The sequence below is a fragment of the Lampetra planeri genome, unplaced genomic scaffold, assembly GCF_965212315.1.
Source record: "Lampetra planeri unplaced genomic scaffold, kcLamPlan1.2.h2 scaffold_369, whole genome shotgun sequence".
In the NCBI taxonomy this organism is placed as follows: domain Eukaryota; kingdom Metazoa; phylum Chordata; class Hyperoartia; order Petromyzontiformes; family Petromyzontidae; genus Lampetra; species Lampetra planeri.
The window spans coordinates 25,379-53,315 of record NW_027615192.1 but is presented as its reverse complement, the minus strand read 5'-3'; the positions used below and the strand labels follow the sequence as shown (position 1 = coordinate 53,315).

The window sequence follows — 27,937 nt, the reverse complement described above, 5'->3', positions numbered from 1 at the left end:
TTTTTTTGCTGTTTATAACGCAAGCTGTCGGTTCACATTGGTCTTGGGTAGTTGGGTAAGAATTTTTGCAGGAGCGGAGGGGGAAAGGCTGGCTCTTAAAATATCTCTAAGATCTGTAAATATTTAATGTTTTCTAAACATCTCGTCTGTTCGTCCATCTCACACATCAGCAGACATCGATCTCACTCATGTCTCTCCATATCCGTCTCACTAAAATATCGACAACAGGGCATGTGTCTTCTTATGTCCGTGTATCACAAATATTACAGATAAATACACAACAGTAGATATGTAATTGTTACTAGCCCATCAACATCACTAACGAATATCTATATATATAGATGTAACAAGTATTGTTTTTAAAACATCCGATCTCTAAAAATATCTAATAGAATATAACGCATTTCAATATGCAGAGTGTTTGCAATAATTTATATCAAACATAACAGTGAATAATATCTGAATGTTACATTTCTCAAATTGACCGGTATCTTCTAATCTCGACAACAGTGATTTATTAATTATGGACTCGTTAAAATGCTCTCCCATTAAAATGTGTTTTATTTTATCTCTCAAAGTCTATATTTAAATATCTCCAACGCTGGTTTTCTCAAGAGCTCCCATCACTATGTCCAATATTGACTCTAATACTCTGTCTAATATTGACATTTCCACACGTACCCCGACTATATTTCCTCTCTAATGCCTGCCTCTCTCTCTCTCCCTGCTTCTCACCGCTCTCACTAACATGGACTCTGCGTTTCTATAATGCCATCGCTCGCTCGCTCGCTCGCTCTCTCTCTGGAATAATCTCCAATTCTCTCTCCCCCCTCTCTCCCGGAATTTCTTACACTCACCGCGTCTCTCACCCCTGCCCCAAATTCACAGCACACATCATGTAACTACCTCTCTCTCTCTCTCTCACACCAGTTCTCTTATTTCTCTCTACATCTCCCCCCCATCTTTACAACTATCACTCGTCATCTCCAACCTCTCATCCCATCATCATCTACTTATATTTTATCCTTACTCCTGAACTCTCTTGCCCACCATCTCCGTCATCCTTCATCATTCCCCAATTCCGCGGGTCTAATCTCTCCCCAATTACTCTCCATTCATCTCCATCCCTCCCATTCGATCTCTCAAAAGCATCTCTCTTTTTTTCTTGCGAGAAAATATAATCTGCAACATCTCATCTCTAACATTCCTCTGCATTATCTGTCCCCATACGCACTCATACCCACATAGCATAGTCGCACACACACAGAAACTCACACACTCGGCACTGTTTGTATAAAATGGACGTGGCCTCACGACAGAGCTGGCTCCGCCGTTCGCCTCAACCATCCAACGCCATCGTGCAAGCGCCCACTGGGCTCCTCACGGAGCTCCGCGCTGGGGACACCAGGGGTCTGACCGTCGGTGGCGACACGCGCACCCTGGCGGGCGATGTCCTGGCGGAGCTCCGCGGTGGGGACGCACGGGTTTCAGCCAGCAGCGGCAGCCTCTTGGCAGAGCTCCACGGTGGGGACGTGCGGGTCTCGGCCAGCAGCAGCAGCGGTGGCAGTGGGCTCCTGGCGGAGCTCCGCGGTGGGGACGCACGAGGACTCGCAGGCGGACTCCTGGCAGAGCTGCGCAGTGTGGACGCGCGAGGCTTGGCTGGCGGGCTCCTCGCGGAGCTCCGTGGTGGGGACGCTCTGCAGGAGGCCCGCTGGCTCGCATCTCTGCTGGGCGCCGGGCGAGCTCTCTGCTGGGGACAGCCTGGTGGACGAGCTCCACGGTGGAGACACACAGCCCACGCAGAGGTGTGATATACACACACACACACACACTTGCCCCTACGGTCTTTATAGTCGACAGACTTGGTGCAAGTGCTATTAGTAACCACTTACCAAGATCTACAACTACACCTGGTCGTCTTTACCCTCCCAATGCTGATGTTACACACTGCACCAGCAACTTATTTAAGACCAAATCGACCTCAGGGGGGAAACAGAACCTGCTCAGATATTCGGCACTGATGTTCGCACTATGAAGATTCAATCCTGCTTAGCTTCCAAATCTGATGAGATTGGCAAGCATTTCGGTTGATTTGGTCAAAGGCAATGACTTGTGTGTTGACGGTGCATTAACGGTGGTTTGTTGATGGTGTTCACGGTTGATAGAATCGTTTGTTATGTTTGGGATGCATTCATGGGGGCCTTGCCCAGAGGCAGTTTGCACTGAGGGTGTATTGATGCTATGTTGGTGTAACCATGGTGAAGGTGTGTGTGCAGGCGGGGTGCAGTGAGGGTGTTTGTGGTGCTAGTGATATGTTCATGGTATGATGGTGGGTGTGTGTGGTTCGTGCAGGCAGTGTGCAGTGAGCGTGTGTTTGTGGTGCTAGTGATATGTTCATGGTGTGATGATGGTGTGTGTGTGGTGCGTGTAGGCGGTGTGCAGTGAGGGTGTTTGTGGTGCTAGTGATATGTTCATGGTGTGATGGTGGTGTGTGTGGTGTGAAATGAGGGTGTGTTTGTGGTGCTAGTAATATGTTCACGGTGTGATGATGGTTTGTGTGTGTGGTGTGTGCAGGTGGTGTGAAATGAGGGTGTGTTTGTGGTGCTTGTGATATGTTCACGGTGTGATGATGGTTTGTGTGTGTGGTGTGTGCAGGTGGTGTGCAATGAGGGTGTTTGTGGTGATAGTGGTATGTTCATGGTATGATGATGGTGGGTGTGTGTGGTTCGTGCAGGTGGTGTGCAGTGAGGGTGTGTTTGTGGTGCTTGTGATATGTTCACGGTGTGATGATGGTGGGTGTGTGTGGTTCGTGTAGGTGGTGTGTGAGTGAGGGTGTGTTTGTGGTGATAGTGATATGTTCACGGTGTGATGATGGTGGGTGTGTGTGGTTCGTGCAGGTGGTGTGCAGTGAGGGGGTGTTTGTCGTGCGTCTGGACGTGAAGAATTTCTCTCCAGAGGAGATCTCAGTGCGAGTGGTCGGGGGATTCATACACGTGCACGCTCAACACGACGAAAAGCAGGTACACACCACCATCACCACACACACACACGTGACCCCCCCACCCACCCATGCACACCACCCTCACCACATGTACACACACACACACACCTTCACCACATACAGTAATCCCTCGCCACTTCGCGGTTCAAGTTTCGCGGCCTCAGTGCATCGCGGATTTTTCGAACTGATTTAAAGGCCTCATTATACCTGTGCAGTAACACCATCATCATCATTCATCATCACATTAATCGAACTGCACAGGTCTGTCATCGTCGTCATTGTCATCGTCATTGTCGTCGTCGTCGTCGCCATTACTGGAATCAAGTCTCAGGATACTACTGTCATTGGTGAGTGTAGAACACCATGATACGCATCGTATGAGAGAGAGAGAATGTATAATATTAAGGTTTTATAATTAAATAGATTTAAGTAAAAAAATATATATAAAGTATAAATATACATATTTTAAACATTCTGGTACCCACAGGGGTTCCGGTCCCCATTATCCGCGATAAACGAGGGATCACTGTACTCTTAACTACACACAACCCTCACCAGATACACACCCTCACCACACATACACCGTCACCCTATAAACACTCTTCCCACATATACTACACACAACACTACACAGAGCACACATCACATGCACCACTACACACATACACACAACATGACACACATACGCATCACTATATATATATACACACATTCCCACAAACCACGGTTACACAACACAGAAACGTACACATACACGAGAGGGACACATAATATTGGCACTGCCCCAATATACATATGAAAGTACTCTCCAGTCAATTTATAGACAATTATTTTATTTTCATAAAAAAGTATATCATTAACTATCACATGGGCTAAGCTCAAACCCTTGCGATGTAAAAATGAACATATGTTGCACACACATATTCACAGTCGCACACCCACGCACACCCACTGACACCCTCTCCCATTCAAATGAACGGACCACAAACATCCTGATCTCGATTGATACTGCCCGTGTCTCCCCGGTGATATTGAACCAAAGAGTATGGATATTGCCTCTCTCCAAAGTAATACTTCCTATGCCTTCCTGTGTCTCCCAAGTGATAGTGCCTGCATCACCCTGGCAATACAGTACTGACGGTCCCACCTCACATCTTCACTATCTCTCGCAAGCAGCATCAGCCATTCTCTCCTCGAGTTCCTCAACTCAGGCGACACCGTCTATGCCTCCCTCGCAAATTAAACAAGTATAACCCGTAAAAACAACGTTTTTCACTATAAATCCTTTATATGCGTGGCGGCTAGAGTCCTCTCGTCCTCTGGCTTGAGATGGCTGCCACCTATGGGTCAGATGATTGCATTGCACCATTAAGCAATTGGTAATTAAATATAATATTTTTGTCCTAAATGTGTAAAATTTTGGAACAAAAATGTTCACGAACATTAATTGTCACGCACAACGAGTCTGTGTGCAAAATGTCAGCTCGATTGGATCACGGGAAGTGGGTTAAAAAACGACCGAAAGATTTGCACGGTCGTAAGCAAGCAAGCGAACTTAATATAAAGGATTTTAAAAAAGTGCCCGTCTCTCCTCACATCTCCATGCGTTCCTCGCGCGACCCGTCTCGTTCCCGCGCGCTTGCAGGACGGGCAGGCGCTGGTCTCCCGGGAGCTGCACCGACGCTACCGCCTTCCCGAATGCACCGACCCAGAGAGCGTCACCTCCTCCCTCACGCGTGACGGCCTCCTCACTGTGCGCGCCCCCGTCACCCCGCCTGGCCTGAACACCCAGCAGCAGCAGCAGGGGCAACAGCAGGGGCAGCAACAACAGCAAGGGCAGCAACAGCAACAACAACACCAGCAGCAGCAAGATCAACAACAGCAACAGCATTTCCAGAATTCACAGCACGGTCTTCAACATCAGCAGCAACATCAGGGGCATAAGTTACAGCAAGTGCAACAGCAGCATCAGCAAAATCAGTATGAGCAGCATCAGCAGCAGCATCAGCAACAACAACGACAGCAACAGGGGCAGCATGGGCTGCAGCAGCAGCAACATGACCAACAGCCGCAGCAGCAGCAGCAGCAAAGGCAGCAGCAGATGCAACAGCAACATCAGCAGCAGATACAACAGCAACGTCAACAAGGGCAACAGCAGCAGCATGGGCAGAAGTCACAGCAGGTACTGCAGCAGCAGCAGCAGCAACAGCAGAAACACAGGCAACAGCAGTACGTGGTTCAGAACACACATTCAGAAGCTGTGGCCATTGCACAGGGAACACAACATACAGCGCGCAGATCACGTGTGTCCGCCGGCACGCAGACAGGGGGACTGGGACAAGCGCTGACAGAGGGACACAGACAGACGCGGGGCCTCGGTCAGACAGGACACGGACAAACGGGTGTGCAGCACGGACAGACGCAGACGGGAGAACAGGGGCAAACGGGGGGACACGGACAGATGCAGACGGGGAGACACGGACAAATGGGGGTACGAGGGCAGGCAACGGGACACGGGCAGACTCAGATGGCAGGACAGGACCAGATGGGGCGAGATGGACAGACGCAGACAGCGGGACATGGACAGACACACACAGGGGGACATGGAAATCGTTCGATGCCCGTCCGCCCAGGTTTCCCAACGTGGAGCGCTCTTGTCTATAGGAAGTGACGACTGGCTCACGGAGCCATTTACCTCCACTCAATTGACCACCCCCGCCCCCCCCCCACATTCCTAACTGCGCCCAATGCATTTCAACTAAATTCATTCCTTTGATAACGGCCAATCGCTTGAAAACGAATTCAACCCTTACAATTAATTTTTGCTCGAATTAAATCCTTTACTTTGATCGTGAGAAAACGTGGTCAGGATTTGATTAGTTCCTTCTTTGCAGCTTCTGTCGATTTCTCAACTGGAAAGATCAGTTTCGTTAAATCTATCTTCTAGGCTGCGGCGAATTCGTCCCCGTTTTATTGGAGCCACCCTGTTTCGCGCCGGGCGTTCTTTATATAAATACACGCGAGCCTGTTGAAGTTAATTCGGTTTTTACCGTTGTAAGCTACGACAACGATCGGTCAAAAGTGACGACCTTTCAGAAACCAGAGGTCGCAAACGGGTTTTGATTCCTTACCCGTACCCGGCCGCACCAGGGTCGCAAACGGGTACCCGTACCCGGCCGGGTACGGGTAGGGTACGGGTATCAGGTACCTGATCACGACCTCTGGGATGAAGCCATGTTGCAGGCGTGGGTGGGTTGATTCTAGGAACTTGAATTGTGAGAAGAGACAAGACGTTGGGAAATGAGTGACAAACAGTTACTCACCAGTGACTCACGGCCTACCCGTACCCATACCCAGCCGCACCAGGGTCGCAAACGGGTACCCGTACCCGGCTGTACCCGTACCCGGCCGGGTACGGGTAGGGTACGGGTATCGGGTACCTGATTGCGACCTCTGGGATGAAGCCATGTTGCAGGCGCGGGTGGGTTGATTCTAGGAACTTGAATTGTGAGAAGAGACAAGACGTTGGGAAATGAGTGACAAACGGTGACTCACCAGTGACTCACGGCCTACCTGTACCCGGCCGCACCAGGGTCGCAAACGGGTACCCGTACCCGGCCGGGTACGGGTAGCCGGGTATCGGGTAGGGTACGGGTACCCGGTACCCGGTTGCGACCTCTGTCAGAAACCCATAACAGCTGTTGGCCGGTACACATTGCGTGGCAGTGGTCTCTTTAAAGTTATTATTACTATTAATATTGTTTACTTATGAATGGCTATTATGGTTTTGTTGCGTTGCAGTGTTGCTTTGTAAGTTGTGTGCATGCCAGGTGGATCCCCTAACCCACGACGTTGCAGTAACTCCAAGCACCCTGGCCAACGTTATACCCACACTTTACCCCACCACTCCCTGCACAACAACCGCGAGAACGTCAACTAATCGACATGAACCGGTCCTCTTGTTTGTTTCAAAACAGCCCTGATCAGGCATTGAACCGTGCGGCTCTGGGTTGTGAGGCCAGGGGGTTTGGCTTCCTGTGCAGCGACGGTTGCGACTACCCCCTGCACAAGTTGGAGCCACGTTGACTTGGGTGTGACACGCGCACTCCAGATGTTATTCTTGCGGTACTGATAAAAAGCTGGCTGCAACAACTGAGCGATCAGTTGCACTTTCAAAACAGTTCTCGCGCAAACCAAATCATCGGCTGCAACTGCTTGGTCTCTCAAACGAGAGTCAAAATTGCGTGTAAAGCACGCGGCCTTCGTGCGTATGCAAAACATCATCAGCATTACCTACAGAAGTGCACTGTGGTCATCTTGTCTTTGGTCAACATCAACATAAATTTGAGTAATCGCTGGTCATCAACGCATCACCGCTGCTGCTGGAAATCGGCCACATTTTCTCAGATGTATTTTGACGGTGATCTCAGGCAAGAAGACCACAACACAGTTATTCAGGAAATCCTGATGGGTGTATTGGATATGCACTTTGGCTGCCTGCTTTTTACAGATGTGTGTCTGGTTTGCAACTTGTGGTTTTCCAGTCTGCACAACTAGTGTTTTTATGATGGGTTTTTCTCATCATGTACAGATTTGATAACTGCTGTGTCCACATTGAGGCAATTAGACCGCGCATTCAGAATCATAACAAACCAACCAATCATAGCTCGCTAAAGTATCACATGGTGATGAAACACATCGTTCCAAATTGCTCAGCAGATCGATGCTTGAAAATCCAGTCGGCCTCAATTGTGAACAGCAACCGGTTGTGCAACTGCTCCCAACTGGTTGCAGAGACACCCACATACCAGCGATTCATTTGCATGCCACCAAGTTTTGTCCAACCAAGTTGCGTGCAACCGATCACTCAGTTGTGGACCCGGCTTATGAGCACCAGCTCTTGTGGTTGTTATAATTATCATACAACTTTATTATTAATATTGTTCAACCTTGCTGTGAAATGTTACCGTTTAGTTCCCCCTCCACCCCCCACCATGAATCTGCCCGTCCCTCCTCCACGCTCCCAGGAAACTCCTGCCACACCAGCAGGTGATGGTTGAACCAAAACGTTGTAATTTTGGTAACGCCATTGATAGGGTATCGCTGTTGTTACGACACTTCCCGCCAGTGTAATTTTCCTTCACGAAATCAGTGATGAAAATATTCGTCGACGAAGCGTTCTGTTGTTTCAGTCGACGATGACCAGCAGCCCATAATCATCAAGTGTAACGATGACTAACGCTACTTCACCCAATATCACCATCATCACCACCATCATCATCATCATCTAGCCACTGAAGATCAAAGCGCGACTGTGACAAAATGAACAAGTGAAATTGCAGAGGCAGACAGAGATCATTTAAATTTCGATTTAAAGCTTTCGTGACTGCAGGAATTCATCTTCTTGGTTCTTTCGCTAAAGTCACGTAGAAGGGAAATAATACGTGACTTTACCGAAAGAACCAAGAAGAGAGATCATTTAGTAACGTTAGCAAGAGGTTGCAGTGCACAGAGGAATACTAACAAGTGGTGAGTGGCGATGGATGTATATGTAAAGATTTACAGAGTCCATTGATTGGCTGACCTTATAAAATAACATCGGGGTAGAATAACTACATGCCCCTTCACACCGATATTTAACAACTAGGAGTGTCTGACTAAATGTTTGACTGACTTAATCCACTAGGGTAAGAGAATGACTACATAAAATCCAGACTAAGCTGCAGTCCATTAATTGCTTCCACGACTGTTGGAAAGAAGGGTCTTCATTAGAGGAAACTCTATAGGGTATTTGGCCTACTCTTCCACACTGGTCACTTTACCCCACCACACACGCGACATGTGGTGTACCTATGTATGTTGTTGGGTGGGCATAGGGGGGTTTTAAGAATATTTTAAGAATATTTTCGTTGTTTAAGACTATTATATATAAAAAAACGCTCATATAAAACTGCTTCCATTCTCACCTTAAGACCCCACCCTCCACCTAATACCCCGTTTCCACTTGCACATCCAAGCCTTGCCAGCACGAGGCCAGCATGGTATGGGCAAATTTCCACTGGCATTTTATCAAGCCGAGCCAGAACCGAGACGTGCCGCACATGCCAGTCTCGCGACATCGGAAATCTGGCTCGGGGAGGCCAAGCAGGGCTGGGGGCGGGGTTAATGACGTCTGCAACACGCGTGATGGCAGTCAGGACACAGCTCAAACACAAGTGTCATCATACTCTTTGGTTCTTTCGCTTTACCGACACGATTATTGATGTCACGAATGGTGTGCGACGTCACGTCGGTGGCACGGCTCGGCTCGTATAAGGTAACTCGTGCTTCCCGACAATGCAAGACATCAGTTAGGCACTACCCCAGGACGGCTCGGATATGCCGGTCGAAATGAGACAAATGGCACCAAACCAGAGGTCGCAAACGGGTTTTGATTCCTTACCCGTACCCGGCCGCACCAGGGTCGCAAACGGGTACCCGTACCCGTACCCGGCCGTACCCGTACCCTACCCATACCCGGCCGGGTAAGGGTATCGGGTACCCGATTGCGACCTCTGGGATGAAGCCATGTTGCAGGCGCGGGTGGGTTGATTCTAGGAACTTGAATCGTGAGAAGAGACAAGACGTTGGGAAATGAGTGACAAACAGTTACTCACCAGTGACTCACGGTCTACCCGTACCCGTACCCGGCCGCACCAAGGTCGCAAACGGGTACCCGTACCCGGCCGTGCCCGTACCCTACCCGTACGGGTAAGGGTAGGGTACGGGTATCGGGTACCTGATTGCGACCTCTGGGATGAAGCCATGTTGCAGGCGCAGGTGGGTTGATTCTAGGAACTTGAATTGTGAGAAGAGACAAGACGTTGGGAAATGAGTGACAAACGGTGACTCACCAGTGACTCATGGTCTACCCGTACTCGGCCGCACCAGGGTCGCAAACGGGTACCCGTACGGGTAGCCGGGTATCGGGTAGGGTACGGGTATCGGGTACCCGGTTGCGACCTCTGCACCAAACCCCAGCTTCACTCATTTACACTGCTCTACATTTTTGTTTGTGTGGTATTGTGTGGAGCTGGCCCCACACCACTACTTTCATTACTTAGGCACTGGTATTGGAAAATGGATCACTGGTGCTCGAGCCCATCAGATAGAAGGTCGCAGTTCAACTTAATCAGTTCCGATTTGGCGTGCGGCGTTACGCGTGAAGTGTGAGTGTGTGACAGAGAGACCCTATGGCTGCACAGGACTGTTGGGGTTAGGTAAGGGATTTGTATTCTCTAGCAGTGGATAGAAACTGGGTCACCGCAAGCGGCGACCGGCTTACGAGGAACAGACCTTGCAACTTGTTTCCGCGCCGTTTGATCGTCGCTCGGAACAAATCCGTTTGGAATAATAAACTCGTCAGTTGCAAGGGAGAATTATGGGTAAAAGCAAACAACTAAAACTGTTAACCTATCTCCACATATAAATATGTATTGGCCCAATGGCCAATGGACTTTCCAGACCAATATTACCCAGCAGCATCTGGTTAAAAATAAAACGTGTTTTAGTCTATCGGCCTATTGATTCCTTGCAAAAGATTTATATTTGGTGTTTGGACTTCTCAACACCTGTTTTATTGCTATAATAGGCAAAACCTATTCTTGTTTTTTTAGCCTATTGCTGTTACTCCATGCCCCACAACAATGTATAATGGGTTTATACTGGTAGGAACGAAGTGAACCAGCCTACAATAGATTATATCGTCCGTCCGTCCGATGTCCGGTTAGGTGTAGCAGCATCGCCCCCTACTGCAAACACTTGGCAGGACCCTACAAAAACCTTTAGACTCAGTGAGGCTTTCCTGGCTAAACAAGTGTAACATTCCCTTATAATTCCCTGAGACAGTTTTTAATTAAAACATTAAAATAAAAAATTAACTCACAGCGGCCTAAAGCCTACAGCTAGGCCTAAAGCCTAGAACTAGGCCTCAAACTCTCCCTTCGTATCGTACCCCCGCCATTTCATTTTATTATAGCCATTCATTTGTTCGTTCCTACCAGCCCACCCCGCAGGGACCTGTTATGCAATATTGTTTTTTGTGTTTCACTGGGCCCTATCGTTTAGATCGCAGAGCTCTTGCCAACAATGCCTGGACACCCAGCAGCATTTCTTCAACAAGTCGAAGTCTGCCGATGACTCCCGGAGGGTCGAAACTGGTCCGGAGTTTTCTCGCTTAAACAAATGCTGCTGGGTGTTGGGTCTGGAGAGCAAACACGACTCAAAATATGTTTCATTAGACTTCCTTTGCCAGTACCAAAATATAATAAAAGGGTTTTCCCCCTTTTTTCTGGCAACAAAACTGAAACATTTTTACGAGGATTCATGTCTGCATTAACCACAATACTTGCATTCAAAATACAAACAAAGATAGTGTTTTTTGTTTGCATTTTGACTGCAGGTAGTGTGGTTAATGCAGGGCAATGCATCATATTATTCAGTTCTGTTGCCAGAAAAAAGGGGAAAAACCCTATTATATATTTTGGTACTGGCAAAGGAGGTCTAATGATATAGATGCTCACCCCGAGCCCTCATTACTTTGATAGTGCATTGTCTTTGAGCTGTGCGCCTTTTGGCGTCCTCTGGTCTAGCACCAATTGGGTCGAGGCTCAAAAGAAAGCTGTCTCTGGTGTGGACCAATCAGTTTCAAGGACAATGCATAGATTATCATAGGGTGTTTTTTGTTTGCATTTTGACTGCAAGTATTGTGGTTAATGCAGACATGAATCCTCGTAAAAAGGTTCCAGTTTTGTTGCCAGAAAAAAGGGGAAAAACCCTTATTATTATTATTATCAAAATATGTTTTTATTTACATGTGGAGGACAAGGGATGAGCTTCAGATTTAAAGAACTTGGATTTTTAAGGATGATTTCAGATATTTTTCAGAGTATTTACATTGTAATATATTAACACGTGCACACGCTAACGTGTGACGTCGCCCGATGCCACGGCATGTAGCCTAATGGCAGAAAAACAATCGGATCATGGTAGCAAAGTAGACACTTGCCACACTCACATCCAGGAGGAGCTGGGTTCGATTTCTTCCTCGGGCATCGTGTGTGCGGGGTTTGTATGCTCCCCCCCTCCTGTTTTGCATGAGCTTCCTCAAGAGTTCTACGTTTCTTCCTCCCATAGCTAAAAACATACAATGTATCCCATTGGAACCTCATTTGCCAGTAAAAATATGATAATTGGTTTTTTACCCTTCTATCTGGCAACAAAACTGACACCTTTTTTTACAAGGAGTCATGTTTGCATAGACCACAATACCTGCAGTCATAATGCAAACAAAAAACACAACTCTGATAATGTATGCACTGTCCTTGAAGTTGATTGGTCCACACCCGAGACAGCTTTCCTTAGAGCCTAGTCTCACATGGTGTTGGACCAGATGACGCCAAAAGGCGCACAACTCAAAGACAATGCACCATCAGAGTACGAGAGCTCGGGGTAAAGCATTTACACCATTGGAACCTCATTTGCCAGTAAAAATATGATAATTGTTTTTTTACCCTTCTATCTGGCAACAAAACTGACACCTTTTTACAAGGAGTCATGTTTGCGTCATCTGGTCCAACCCATGTGAGACTAGGCTCTAAGGAAAGCTGTCTCTGGTGTGGACCAATCAACTTCAAGGACAGTGCATACATTATCAGAGTTGTGTTTTTTGTTTGCATTATGACTGCAGGTATTGTGGTCTACGCAAACATGACTCCTTGTAAAAAGGCGTCAGTTTTGTTGCCAGATAGAAGGGTAAAAAAACAATTATCATACAATGTATCATCATGGGACCTCCTTTTGTTTGCATTTGACTGCAAGTATTGTGGTTAATGTAAGCATGATTCCTTGCAAAAGGTGTCAGTTTTGTTGCCAGATAGAAGGGTAAAAAAACAATTATCATACAATGTATCATCATGGGACCTCCTTTTGTTTGCATTTGACTGCAAGTATTGTGGTTAATGTAAGCATGATTCCTTGCAAAAGGTGTCAGTTTTGTTGCCAGAAAAAAGGGGAAAAACCCTATTAGTACATACAATGTAATTGGTGTAAGCCAAACATCCCAATGCAAGACCCTCCTTCAAAAGGGCCTTTGGACTCATTGTAGGTTTCCTGGGTAAATAATTTGTTGATTATTATCATAATTATTAATCCTATTTTTGGACCGTCTGAAATTTGTATTTTTGGTGAATGTCTTGATTTATATAAAAGATCGGAATACATCCCTAGCAGAGACATAGAGGTCAGAGCTCTGCTTATACATACATTTGGACTAAGTTGATAATGCGCACACGCGCGCTATATTTACATACAATCGTTCCGCAGCCCGTTCGTTCAAGTCTGGACACGTGCATAATTTAGTCCCCCACGGTTTGTTTGGAACGAAGTCTGTTCGGGAAAAAAACGTGCTGCTGTGATGGCGACAGGCAGCGATGCATCCTACGGTACAATGCACTTTATCCTGCGTACACGCGTGTGCGTGTACATGTGTGCGTATGTGTGCGAGTGAACATGTGTGCATGTGCACGCGTCGGGTTTCCCTACCGCTCGCCCCCGTTTAGACGGCCACTCGGTGTGACCCCGAATGCAAACGCCTCTCCCGTGCCACAGTGTGTAGCACCCACCGCACACCACGTGATACAAGACTCGAGAATAAACATTGACAATGAAGCACATACCCCTGTAGGTGAATGTACCGAGCAAGCGAGTGGGCGAGCAATCAAGTTGGTGCGTGAATGAGTGTAGGGGAGTGATTGCGTGCGAGCGGGTATTTGTATGATAACTGCTTGGGTGAGTGGGTGAGTGGGTGAGCGACTGGGTGAGTGGTTGAGTAAGTCTTCTTGGTTCTTTCGATAAAGTCACGTAGTGTGGGGTTTCATTCAGACGCTGTCTTCCCGACAGACCTGTTCTTCACCTGAGGACGGCTGCTTGCGTTGTGGCCGAAACGTCGTGAGAATTATTTTATTATGTTTTATTTTTATTAGTTTATTATTTCCCTTCTACGTGACTTTACCGAAAGAACCAAGAAAAATGAAGCACATGCCCCTGTGGGTGAATGTACCGAGTAAGCGAGTGGGCGAGCAATCAAGTTGGTGCGTGAATGAGTGTAGGGGAGTGATTGCGGGCGAGCGGGTATTTGTATGATAACTGCTTGGGTGAGTGGGTGAGTGGGTGAGCGACTGGGTGAGTGGTTGAGTAAGTCTTCTTGGTTCTTTCGATAAAGTCACGTAGTGTGGGGTTTCATTCAGACGCTGTCTTCCCGACAGACCTGTTCTTCACCTGAGGACGGCTGCTTGCGTTGTGGCCGAAACGTCGTGAGAATTATTTTATTATGTTTTATTTTTATTAGTTTATTATTTCCCTTCTACGTGATGACTTTACCGAAAGAACCAAGAAAAATGAAGCACATGCCCCTGTGGGTGAATGTACCGAGTAAGCGAGTAATCAAGTTTGTGCGTGAATGAGTGTAGGGGAGTGATTGCGGGCGAGCGGGTATTTGTATCATAACTGCTTGGGTGAGTGGGTGAGTGGGTGAGCGACTGGGTGAGTGGGTGGGTGAGTGGTTGAGTAAGCATTACATCACGAGTCGGCGAACGTCCTCTCCAGCACCCAGGCGTCTGCGTGCTGCTGGCGAGGGTAGTATCCGCGAGCTTTTCCCGTCACACGGAACCCAAAGTGATCATAGAAGCACAGAGCATCCTCGTTTCCAACCTGCACGTGTCTGCAAAGGGCACATGCGCACAACGTAGATATAAACCTCCCCCGTGTAGCCTGAACAGATTGTTGGGGCAAGTACTGTTAGCAATCACCTATAAAGGCTGGTATGGTACACGAGGTGGTGGACAACGTCATGCCCAGCTGCCGTTCAGAATCAGAATATTTACTTCTACTGGAGGAATCCGATGAGATATAAAACTTTTTCACAGATGTTCAATAGGAATTCATACTCTTGAGTTTTTTCGGGTAAAGTCACGTACGTAAAAAAATGAAAATAACAAAATTAAATCACGACGTTTCGGAGGCAACACAAGTCTCCCGTCTTCAGGTGGGACCGTCACAGCCAAATTGACTGTATTATTTGGCTGTGACGGTCCCACCTGAATACGGAGACTTGTGTTGCCTCCGAAACGTCGTGATTGAATTTTGTTATTTTCACTTATTATTTTATTATAATTTTTTACCTACGTGATTTTACCGAAAAAACCCAACAGTATGAATTCTTGCAGTCACGAAAGCTTCAAATCTAGAAGTTCAATAGGCTGTTGTCTCCCCAGTGCTCATATTTTACACACCGTACTAGGTAATCATTTTAGGCTGAGTTGACTTAGGGGAGGCCCAGAAGCAGTTAAGATATTATTCACCATTGGCCACAGTTGGGTATTGAAGTCAGGCCCTCCTGGGTTTCTTAGCGTAATGCATTAACCACCGTGCATCCACTCCACAAAAACACACAATCAGTCTCACGGAGCAGGCTCGCATCTGCCAGGCCACCTCGGTTATTACTGCTGGTGTATTAACCATAGAATACGCGTCGCCTGCTTCACCAGGAAACATTTCATGATCCCGTGAGGTCATTCGAAACGATTAGGCCACGGTCCAAATGTGCCACCTTCGAAAAATTACACCCCAAATGACTCTACTGGGATTACACACACAGCAGCAATCACTGACGCCTACTCACAGACCAATGGCCTATTGCAGTCCAGGTGCTGAGTCATAGGGATAAGCTGCCACTTGCGGGGGGGGGGGGGGTAATCATTCTTATGAATGCATTCTAGATTTGAAGCTTTCGTGACTGCAAGGATTCATATTCTTAGGTTTTTTCGGTAAAGTCACGTAGGTAAAAAATTAAAATTAATAAAAGTAAAATAAAAATCACGACGTTTCGGAGGCAACACAAGCTTCCGTTTTTTATTTTTATTTTTTACCTACGTGACTTTACCAAAAAAACTTATGAATGCAGTTGCTCACAGGTAGACGGAGCTCACCACCCGCTCCCCACACTCCTCCTCGCACAATCCCAGCACGTAGCGCAGTAGGGCACTGCCTGCGTGAAAAACACAGGGACACGGGGGAGACAAGACACCATCAACCGCACAGTCATGAACCATGTGAACTCTATGCCATTCTGTGGATCTCTATCCGAGACCACAGTGAATTTGGGTAAAAAATTAACCCTTAAAAACAAAGTTTTTCACTATAAATCCTTTATATGCGTGGCGGTTAGAGTCCTCTCGTCCTCTGGCTTGAGATGGCTGCCACCTATGGGTCAGATGATTGCTTGGCACCGTTAAGCAATTGGTAATTACATATAATTTTTTGTTCCTAAAAAGTGTCAAATTTTGGAAATAAATTGTCACGAACATTAATTGTCACGCACAACGAGTCTGTGTGGAAAATGTCAGCTCGATTGGATCACGGGAAGTGTGTAAAAAAACGACCGAAAGATTTGCACGGTCGTAAGCGCGCAAGCAAGCAAGCGAACTTAATATAAAGGATTTAAATAAAAAACGACCGAAAGATTTGCACGGTCGTAAGCGCGCAAGCAAGCAAGCGAACTTAATATAAAGGATTTAAAAATTCCAACGGAGGTAGCGAAGCAATCCACTGCACACAGATCAGGTCATATAATAGTTAACTGATCTCTCTGCGTGGCAGTTGAAATGGGCAATTTTCTTAAATCCCACCTCAGCAACTGTCCACTGCCTCCCTCGATTCGAAGCCCTTTCAGCAGCAGGGATGTGGGCAAGCAATCGCAGGGCTGTACATTTACCTTTATATCTAGAGAGACACTTATAACTGGCTATTCACAGTCATGCACAAGGGATTTGTTGTAACAATGGGTATAGTGAAGTTGTAGTGGTCGTGGTGTAAAGTACCAATGCCAAGGCGCCTGTAGGTGGGCAGCGTGCCTAGCGTCATGATGTACAGGCGGCGGATATTCTCACTCGTGTCCCATCGGCAGCAGACGGAACCCACCATCGCACCCTGCACGTACGCTGCACACATCAACAACACCACCATGACTATCGCACCCTGCACGTACGCTGCACACATCAACAACACCACCATGACTATCGCACCCTGCACGTACGCTGCACACATCAACAACACCACCATGACCATCACAACCCTGCACGTACGCTGCACACATTAACAACACCACCATGACCATCGCACCCTGCACGTACGCTGCACACATCAACAACACCACCATGACCATCGCACCCTGCACATACGCTGCACACATCAACAACACCACCATGACCATCGCACCCTGCACATACGCTGCACATATCAACAACACCACCATGACCATCGCACCCTGCACGTACGCTGCACACATCAACAACACCACCATGACCATCGCACCCTGCACGTACGCTGCACACATCAACAACAACACCACCATGACCATCACAATCCTGCACATCACCTCATCACCTTGACAACCATTAACACATATTCTTAGGTTTTTTCGGTAAAGTCACGTAGGTATATATTTTTTTTAAATTTATAAAAGTAAAATAAAAATAAAATAAAAATCACGTCGTTTCGGAAGCAACACAAGCCTCCGTCTTCAGGTGGAACAGTCACAGCACGATAGCTGTATCAAATTTTACCTACGTGACTTTACCGAAAAAACCTAAGAATATGAATCCTTGCAGTCACGAAAGCTTCAAATCTAGAACCATTAACACCATCAGGTTAAGTCTCAAGTTTGTTTCGTTTCACCAGGTGAGAACTCAAGAGACCCGGATAGGCCTCGTTAACAACTGTGACCTAAGTTAGGTCACTCCTGATCAGTTGGTGCTGGTGAGTAAGTGCTGAGGCTGTTAGCGATGTGGTCAGTATTGTTAAGTGTTGGTGATGTGGTCAGTGTGTCTAAGTGCTGGTGATGTGGTCAGTGTGTCTAAGTGCTGCTGATGTGGTCAGTATTGTTAAGTGTTGGTGATGTGGTCAGTGTGTCTAAGTGCTGGTGATGTGGTCAGTGTGTCTCAGTGCTGCTGATGTGGTCAGTATTGTTAAGTGTTGGTGATGTGGTCAGTGTGTCTAAGTGCTGGTGATGTGGTCAGTGTATCTCAGTGCTGCTGATGTGGTCAGTATTGTTAAGTGTTGGTGATGTGGTCAGTGTGTCTCAGTGCTGGTGATGTGGTCAGTGTTGCTAAGTTCTGGTGATATAGTCAGTGTGTCTTAAGTGCTGGTGAATACTGTAGTGCTGCTGATGTGGTGAGTGTTGCTAAGCTCTGGTGATATAGTCAGTGTGTCTCAGTGCTGGTGATGTGGTCAGTGTGTCGAAGTGCTGGTGAATACTGTAGTGCTGCTGATGTGGTCAGTATTGTTAAGTGTTGGTGATGTGGTCAGAGTGGCTAAATAGTGGCGATGGAGTCAGTGTGTCTATGTGCTGGTGACGTCAGTGTGTCTGTGCTGGTGACGTCAGTGTGTCTATGTGCTGGTGACGTCAGTGTGTCTATGTGCTGGTGACGTCAGTGTGTAAAACTGCTGGTGAGTGTTGTGGCTGGCACCGGCGCGGGCAAGTGGGCCAGCTCTGCGCGCATGCCGGTAGAACGCCTCCCCATAGGGCACGGGAAACACCGACTGGTGCAGCCTGCGCAGAGCCTGAACGTTCAGCGCCGTCACCTCCTGAAGTTCCACGGACGACCTGCAGCGAGACGCCAGTCTGAACTAAAAAGGAAATAATTTGGTTTTATTTTACCAGGTAACGCCCACTGGAGCTATGAAGATCTTTTGCTCAGAAGCGAGCTGGCAATCACAAATGATAATTCAACGAAGTGGCTTATCATGTGGAAATTTATAGCAGCCAGATACTCCCTCTTCTTGGTTCTTTCGGTAAAGTCACGTAGAATGTAAATAATAAAATAAAACAAATAAAACATTATTAAATAATTTTCATGACGTATCGGCCACAACGCAAGCAGCCGTCCTCAGGTGGAGAACAGGTCTGTCGAGAGACCTGTTCTTCACCTGAGGACGGCTGCTTGCGTTGTGACCGAAACGTCGTGAGAATTGTATTTTATTATGTTTTATTTTTATTATTTTATTATTTCCATTCTACGTGACTTTACCGAAAGAACCAAGAAGATGAATCCCTGCAGTCACGAAAGAAGCTTTAAATCGAAATTCAGCCAGATACTCTTGATGCATATTGATTCTAAATGTGGAGATAAACCGAAAGTCTGGGGCGAACATGCAAACTCCAAATATAGGGGTGTTAGGGTCGGGATCGAACCCACGACCTCCTCCATACAAGGCGATGTAGTTTAACATCTCGCCACCGTCAACACAGCTCTACCACTAGCCCAGCCACTATCCCCCACACTCGCCCGGCCAATGTCTCTGTTACTATACCCAACCAATAGCTCAATCACTAGTCCAAACACTGAGCCGAGCAAACACATTCCTGCAGAGGGAGCTGGTAGGAACGTTGGGTTGCTCGGTCAATGGCGGCGTGGTGTATTCCGCAAATATGGCCGACTGTGAGGGCGGGCACAAGCCGGCGTGAGTAGGTTAGACGTTGAGTTTTATAAGGGCACCACGGGGTGACCAGCCCCTCCCCATCCAGCCCTACCTCTCCCACTCCCCAACCAGCCCCTCCCCACCCTCCCCACCCAGCCCCTCCCCACCCAGCCCCACCCTCCCCTCCTCACCCAGCCCCACCCTCCCCACCCAGCCACTCCCCACCCAGCCGCTCCCCACCCTCCCCTCTCCACCTAGCCCCTCCCATTTGTGGATGCACGACGGACGGACGGACACAATAATCCCCTGTGGGCTGGTGTAACCAGGAGGTTCCTACCAGTATATTGCTGCCAATAACCCAACCAATAATCTTGTGGCTCTAAGACTCGTGGTTGTCAACAAACGTTCAACCACTCGCATTAACAATATCCCAAACACTAGCCCTAACAGTAGTTCAACCACAAGCCCAACTTTTAAAACAACTACTAGTCGAAACGCTACCCTAACACAAACACTACTACTCAATTAAAATACTGTAATTTAGTAAGTTTAATAGTCGCGCCATTCTGATAACGACGGCGCTGTTTCAGACGGTAATAGACTGCACGAGTTTAACGGTAGGGGGCGATATTGCCAATTTGTTTTACCCATTTAGGACTTTGCAAGTAGTATTTTGTTTTTAAATATGGTGACACTGGCACACATGGCACACTCTTTTTCGAGTAACGTCACGGCAGCGTAAACATTCACTGTTTAGCATAATACTGAGCATGTATCGTTGAAATATGCTCAGTATTATGCGGGGCGGTCGATGGGCTTAAACCGCGATTCTTTTTCAAGTCCCAGCCTCACTTTCCTCTCACACTACCACCCCTAACACACTTCCCCTCACACCACCACCCCTAACACACTTTCCCCTCACACCACCACCCCTAACACACTTTCCCTCACACTACCACCCCTAACACACTTTCCCTCACTCCACCACCCCTAACACACTTTCCCTCACACTACCACCCCTAACACACTTTCCCTCACACCACCACCCCTAACACACTTTCCCCTCACACCACCACCCCTAACACACTTTCCCTCACACTACCACCCCTAACACACTTTCCCTCACTCCACCACCCCTAACACACTTTCCCTCACACTACCACCCCTAACACACTTTCCCTCACACCACCACCCCTAACACACTTTCCCTCATACTACCACCCCTAACACACTTTCCCCTCACACCACCACCCCTAACACACTTTCCCTCACACCACCACCCCTAACACACTTTCCCTCACACCACCACCCCTAACACACTTTCCCTCACACTACCACCCCTAACACACTTTCCCTCACACCACCACCCCAAACACACTTTCCCTCATACTACCACCCCTAACACACTTTCCCCTCACACCACCACCCCTAACACACTTTCCCTCACACCACCACCCCTAACACACTTTCCCTCACACCACCACCCCTAACACACTTTCCCCTCACACCACCACCCCTAACACACTTTCCCCTCACACCACCACCCCTAACACACTTTCCCTCACACCACCACCCCTAACACACTTTCCCTCATACTACCACCCCAAACACCCTTTCCCCTCACACCACCACCCCTAACACACTTTCCCCTCACACCACCACCCCTAACACACTTTCCCTCACACCACCACCCCTAACACACTTTCCCTCACACCACCACTCCTAACACACTTTCCCTCACACCACCACCCCTAACACACTTTCCCCTCACACTACCACTCCTAACACATTTTCCCTCACACCACCACCCCTAACACACTTTCCCTCACACCACCACCCCTAACACACTTTCCCCTCAGACCACCACCCCTAACACACTTTCCCTCACACTACCACCCCTAACACACTTTCCCCTCACACCACCACCCCTAACACACTTTCCCTCACACCACCACCCCTAACACACTTTCCCTCACACCACCACCCCTAACACACTTTCTCTCACACCACCACCCCTAACACACTTTCCCCTCACACCACCACCCCTAACACACTTTCCCTCATACTACCACCCCAAACACCCTTTCCCCTCACACCACCACCCCTAACACACTTTCCCCTCACACCACCACCCCTAACACACTTTCCCTCACACCACCACCCCTAACACACTTTCCCTCACACCACCACTCCTAACACACTTTCCCTCACACCACCACCCCTAACACACTTTCCCCTCACACTACCACTCCTAACACATTTTCCCTCACACCACCACCCCTAACACACTTTCCCTCACACCACCACCCCTAACACACTTTCCCCTCAGACCACCACCCCTAACACACTTTCCCTCACACTACCACCCCTAACACACTTTCCCCTCACACCACCACCCCTAACACACTTTCCCTCACACCACCACCCCTAACACACTTTCCCTCACACCACCACCCCTAACACACTTTCTCTCACACCACCACCCCTAACACACTTTCCCCTCACACCACCACCCCTAACACACTTTCCCTCACACCACCACCCCTAACACACTTTCCCTCACACCACCACCTCTAACACACTTTCCCCTCACACCACCACCCCTAACACACTTTCCCTCACACCACCACCCCTAACACACTTTCCCTCACACTACCACCCTTAACACACTTTCCCTCACACCACCACCCCTAACACACTTTCCCTCACACTACCACCCTTAACACACTTTCTCTCACACCACCACCCCTAACACACTTTCCCCTCACACCACCACCCCTAACACACTTTCCCTCACACCACCACCTCTAACACACTTTCCCCTCACACCACCACCCCTAACACACTTTCCCTCACACCACCACCCCTAACACACTTTCCCTCACACTACCACTCCTAACACACTTTCCCTCACACCACCACCCCTAACACACTTTCCCCTCACACTACCACCCCTAACACACTTTCCCCTCACTCCACCACCCCTAACACACTTTCCCTCACACTACCACCCCTAACACACTTTCCCCTCACACCACCACCCCTAACACACTTTCCCTCACACCACCACCCCTAACACACTTTCCCTCACACCACCACCCCTAACACACTTTCCCTCATACCACCACCCCTAACACACTTTCCCTCACCCTACCACCCCTAACACACTTTCCCTCACACTACCACTCCTAACACACTTTCCCTCACACCACCACCCCTAACACACTTTCCCTCACACCACCACTCCTAACACACTTTCCCTCACACCACCACCCCTAACACACTTTCCCTCACACCACCACCGCTAACACACTTTCCCTCACACCACCACCCCTAACACACTTTCTCTCACACCACCACCCCTAACACACTTTCCCCTCACACCACCACCCCTAACACACTTTCCCTCACACCACCACCTCTAACACACTTTCCCTCACACCACCACCCCTAACACACTTTCCCTCACACTACCACCCCTAACACACTTTCCCTCACACTACCACTCCTAACACACTTTCCCTCACACCACCACCCCTAACACACTTTCCCTCACACTACCACTCCTAACACACTTTCCCTCACACCACCACCCCTAACACACTTTCCCCTCACACCACCACCCCTAACACACTTTCCCTCACACTACCACCCCTAACACACTTTCCCCTCACACCACCACCCCTAACACACTTTCCCTCACACTACTTTACACACTTTCCCTCACACTACCACCCCTAACACACTTTCCCCTCACACCACCACCCCTAACACACTTTCCCTCACACCACCACCCCTAACACACTTTCCCTCACCCTACCACCCCTAACACACTTTCCCTCACACTACCACTTCTAACACACTTTCCCTCACACCACCACCCCTAACACACTTTCCCCTCACACTACCACCCCTAACACACTTTCCCTCACACCACCACCCCTAACACACTTTCCCCTCACACTACCACTCCTAACACACTTTCCCTCACACCACCACCCCTAACACACTTTCCCCTCACACTACCACCCCTAACACACTTTCCCCTCACACCACCACCCCTAACACACTTTCCCTCACACTACTTTACACACTTTCCCTCACACTACCACCCCTAACACACTTTCCCCTCACACCACCACCCCTAACACACTTTCCCTCACACCACTACCCCTAACACACTTTCCCTCACACCACCACACCTAACACACTTTCCCCCACACTACCACCCCTAACACACTTTCCCTCACACCACCACCCCCAACACACTTTCCCTCACACCACCACCCATAACACACTGTCCCTCACACAACCACCCCTAACACACTTTACCCTCACACCACCACCCCTAACACACTTTCCCTCACACCACCACCCCTAACACACTTTCCCTCACACCACCACCCCTAACACACTTTCCCTCACACCACCACCCCTAACACACTGTCCCTCACACTACCACCCCTAACACACTTTCCCTCACACTACCACCCCTAACACACTTTCCCTCACACTCCCACCCCTAACACACTTTCCCTCACACCACCACCCCTAACACACTTTCCCCTCACACCACCACCCCTAACACACTTTCCCCCACACCACCACTCCTAACACACTTTCCCTCACACTACCACCCCTAACACACTTTCCCTCACACCACCACCCCTAACACACTTTCCCTCACACCACCACCCCTAACACACTTTCCCTCACACTCCCACCCCTAACACACTTTCCCTCACACCACCACCCCTAACACACTTTCCCTCACACCACCACCCCTAACACACTTGCCCTCACACTACCACCCCTAACACACTTTCCCCTAACACACTTTCCCCTCACACCACCACCCCTAACACACTTTCCCTCACACCACTAACACACTTTCCCCTCACACCACCACCCCTAACACACTTTCCCTCACACCACCACCCCTAACACACTTTTCCTCACACCACTAACACACTTTCCCCTCACACTACCACCCCTAACACACTTTCCCTCACACCACCACCCCTAACACACTTTCCTCTCACACCACCACCCCTAACACACTTTCCCCTCACACTACCACCCCTAACACACTTTCCCTCACACTCCCACCCCTAACACACTTTCCCTCACACCACCACCCCTAACACACTTTCCCTCACACCACCACCCCTAACACACTTTCCCCTCACACTCCCACCCCTAACACACTTTCCCTCACACCACCAACCCTAACACACTTTTCATCACACCACCACCCCTAACACACTTTCCATCACACTACCACCCCTAACACACTTTCCCTCACACCACCACCCCTAACACACTTTCCCTCACACCACCACCCCTAACACACTTTCTCTCACACCACCACCCCTAACACACTTTCCCCTCACACCACCACCCCTAACACACTTTCCATCACACCACCACCCCTAACACACTTTTCATCACACCACCACTCCTAACATACTTTCCCTCACACCACCACCCCTAACACACTTTCCATCACACTACCACCCCTAACACACTTTCCCTCACACCACCACCCCTAACACACTTTCCCTCACACCACCACCCCTAACACACTTTCTCTCACACCACCACCCCTAACACACTTTCCCCTCACACCACCACCCCTAACACACTTTCCATCACACCACCACCCTTAACACACTTTCCATCACACCACCACCCCAAACACACTTTCCCTCACACCACCACCCCTAACACACTTTCCCTCACACCACCACCCCTAACACACTTTCCCTCACACCACCACCCCTAACACACTTTCCCTCACACCACCACCCCTAACACACTTTCCCTCACACTACCACCCCTAACACACTTTCCATCACAGCACCACCCCTAACACACTTTCCCCTCACACCACCACCCCTAACACACTTTCCATCACACCACCACTCCTAACACACTTTCCCTCACACCACCACCCCTAACACACTTTAACACGCTACTACTTAACATACTATAGGGGCAAGTGCTGTTAGGGGGTGGGTGGCCAGCACCACGCCCGACCGCCTTTGTCTCCCCAGTGACGATGTATACACACCGCAAGAGGTACTCATTTGAGGCTGAGTCGACCTAGGGGAGGCCACTGTTATTGGTCGTGAGCGGGAAGGGAACTCGGGTCGCGCTAACCATTGCGCCACCACTCCCCTATAACGCGAACTGTGTCCCCTCACACTACAACGTCTCTAAATTATCGTTTTAAATCAGAAATAAACACACAGAACCGCCAATAACTAGAGGCGCCAGATCTGGCGCTGTATTCTCACCCGCCCATAGCGATGACAGCAGCAGCAGCAGCGCTGGAGTCGGTGGTGTTGGTGGTGGCGGTGCTCCTCGCAACTTTTCGCGCCAAAAAAACCAAACTCACGGGGAGCTAAGTGACATGACGTCACGCGCTGTTTACTCGATGACGTTAGCCGCCCTCTCCAAGCTACGGTTCGGTGACGTCATCGCGTCGCTGTAAATTTACGTCACGAGGCTGGGAGTGTGGAAAAGCGGGGTGACGTCATTACGTAGGAGCTGGCTTACCCCGCCCCCACTTCCTGCCCTAGCCCCCACTTCCTTCCCCCTCCCCCACCTACGCCCACGCCCCCACCTCACCCCCACCTCCTCCCCTCGCCCCCCCCCTCCCCCCCTAGCCCCCACCTCCCCCCCCCCTCGTCCTCCAACTCCACCCTAGCCCCCACCTCCTGCCCCTACCCCCCACACCTCCTGCCCCTCCCCCTCCGCCCCCACCTCCCCCCCACCTAACCCCCACACCTTATCCCCTCGCCCCCCACCTCCACCCTAGCCCCCACCTCCTGCCCCCCCCGCCCCCACCTCCCCCCCTAGCCCCCATCTCCTGCCTCTACCCCTCCCCTAGCCCCCACCTCCCCCCTAACCCCCACCTCCTGCCACGACCCCTCCGCCCCCACCTCCCGCCCCCCGCCCCCACCTCCCCGCCCCCACCTCCTGCCACTAACCTTCCCCCCGCCCCCACCCCCACATCCCCCCTAGCCCCCACCTCCACCCCCCGCCAACACCTCCTGCCACTACCCCTCCCCCCGCCCCCACCTCCCGCCCCCCGCCCCCACCTCCTGCCCCTACCCCTCCGCCCCCCGCCACCACCTCCACCCCCCCCCGCCCCTACCCCTCCCCCCCACCTCCCTCCCCGCCCCCACTTCCCCCAGGCCCCCACCTCCGCCCCACCCCACGTGTTGCCATGCGGCCTCTCCCACAGCCCCCTGTGGGTTGTTGAGGCTACGGGGAGAGATTTGGGTCCGTGGGGAACGGCGCCGCTCTGCGCTGCGAACCTTGCGACCCCGAGTTCGATCCCCGTATCCAGGGCCAACAGCCAACAGCCAAGTATCCGAACCGATCCTGGGCGCCCACTAGGTCGACTCAGCCTTAAATGGGTTGGCTGGGTGAGGGAGACCCGGGTCCCGTGTTGCCTCCAAGTCGGACATCGCGCCCAACACCACGCGGAACGAAATCTCAAGCACACCGGCCGTGTGTGTGTAACTCATTCCCACCTACCATCATTCATTCACATCGACCTGTCACTCATTCCCATCGGCCTGTCATCAGCCTATCACTCATTCCCATCAGCCATCATTCATTCCCATCAGCCATCACTCATTCCCAGCGGCCTATCACTCATACCCAGCGGCCTGTCATAGGCCTATCACTCATTCCCACCAGCCATCACTCATTCCCATCAGCCATCACTCATTCCCACCAGCCATCACCCATTCCCATCAGCCATCACTCATTCCCAGCGGCCTATCATCAGCCTATCACTCATTCCCATCAGCCATCACTCATTCCCAGCGGCCTATCATCAGCCTATCACTCATTCCCATCAGACATCACTCATTCCCATCAGCCATCACTCATTCCCAGCGGCCTATCATCGGCCTGTCTCATTCCCACCGGCCGATTGTCACTCACTCCCACGAGTCTGTCCACTCGTTCTCACCATCACTCATTCCCCCACTCCCCCCGACCGTAACTCATTCCCACCGGCTGTAACTCACTCCCACGAGCCTGTCACTCATTCCCACCGTCACTCATTCCCACCGACCTTAACTCATTCCCCCAGGCCGACAGTCACTCATTCCCCCACCGACCTTAACTCATTCACACAGTCACTCATTCCCCCCCGACCTTAACTCTTTCCCACCGGCAGTCACTAATTCCCCCCCGACCATAACTCATTCACACCGACAGACACTCATTCCCACCGACTCTCTCTCTTCCCCACGTCACCTTAACTCATTCCCACCGACCTTAACTCATTCCCACTCTTTCTCTCCCCCACCGACCTTAACTCATTCCCACCGACTCTCTCTCCCACGTCACCTTAACTCATCCCCACCGACCTTAACTCATTCCCACCGACCTTAACTC

The 27,937-nt window shown here is 49.8% G+C and overlaps 2 protein-coding genes across 2 annotated transcripts; one reads left to right on the top strand and one right to left on the bottom strand.

The window, feature by feature from the left end:
• Positions 1 to 1,298: 1,298 nt before the first annotated feature.
• LOC144740983 (uncharacterized) lies at positions 1,299 to 5,743 on the top strand. Its single transcript, XM_078623677.1, has 3 exons — positions 1,299 to 1,805; positions 2,898 to 3,020; positions 4,647 to 5,743. The coding sequence occupies exons 1-3, from the start codon at positions 1,299 to 1,301 to the stop codon at positions 5,670 to 5,672; spliced, it is 1,656 nt and encodes a 551-aa protein (XP_078479803.1). The 3' UTR covers positions 5,673 to 5,743.
• Positions 3,814 to 25,937, bottom strand: LOC144740979 (N-alpha-acetyltransferase 50-like). Its single transcript, XM_078623672.1, has 6 exons — positions 25,816 to 25,937; positions 18,565 to 18,701; positions 16,918 to 17,037; positions 16,010 to 16,085; positions 14,617 to 14,759; positions 3,814 to 4,781 (listed from the first exon to the last, which is right to left on the bottom strand). Exons 1-5 carry the CDS (start codon positions 25,821 to 25,823, stop codon positions 14,618 to 14,620), a joined length of 483 nt encoding a protein of 160 aa, XP_078479798.1. The 5' UTR covers positions 25,824 to 25,937; the 3' UTR covers positions 3,814 to 4,781; position 14,617.
• Positions 25,938 to 27,937: the final 2,000 nt, after the last annotated feature.

Bases quoted from the DNA above. Each gene is read 5' to 3' on its own strand.
- LOC144740979 (XM_078623672.1), bottom strand. The intron at 16,086-16,917 runs GTACTTTACACC...TTTTTCACGCAG, and splicing joins CTACAGGCGCCTTGGCATTG to GCAGTGCCCTACTGCGCTAC. The intron at 14,760-16,009 runs GTGAGCAACTGC...TGCCCTTTGCAG, and splicing joins GTGGTGAGCTCCGTCTACCT to ACACGTGCAGGTTGGAAACG.
- LOC144740983 (XM_078623677.1), top strand. From the start codon at position 1,299: ATGGACGTGGCCTCACGACAGAGCTGGCTCCGCCGTTCGCCTCAACCA. The intron at 1,806-2,897 runs GTGTGATATACA...TGGTTCGTGCAG, and splicing joins GACACACAGCCCACGCAGAG to GTGGTGTGCAGTGAGGGGGT. The intron at 3,021-4,646 runs GTACACACCACC...GCGCGCTTGCAG, and splicing joins CTCAACACGACGAAAAGCAG to GACGGGCAGGCGCTGGTCTC.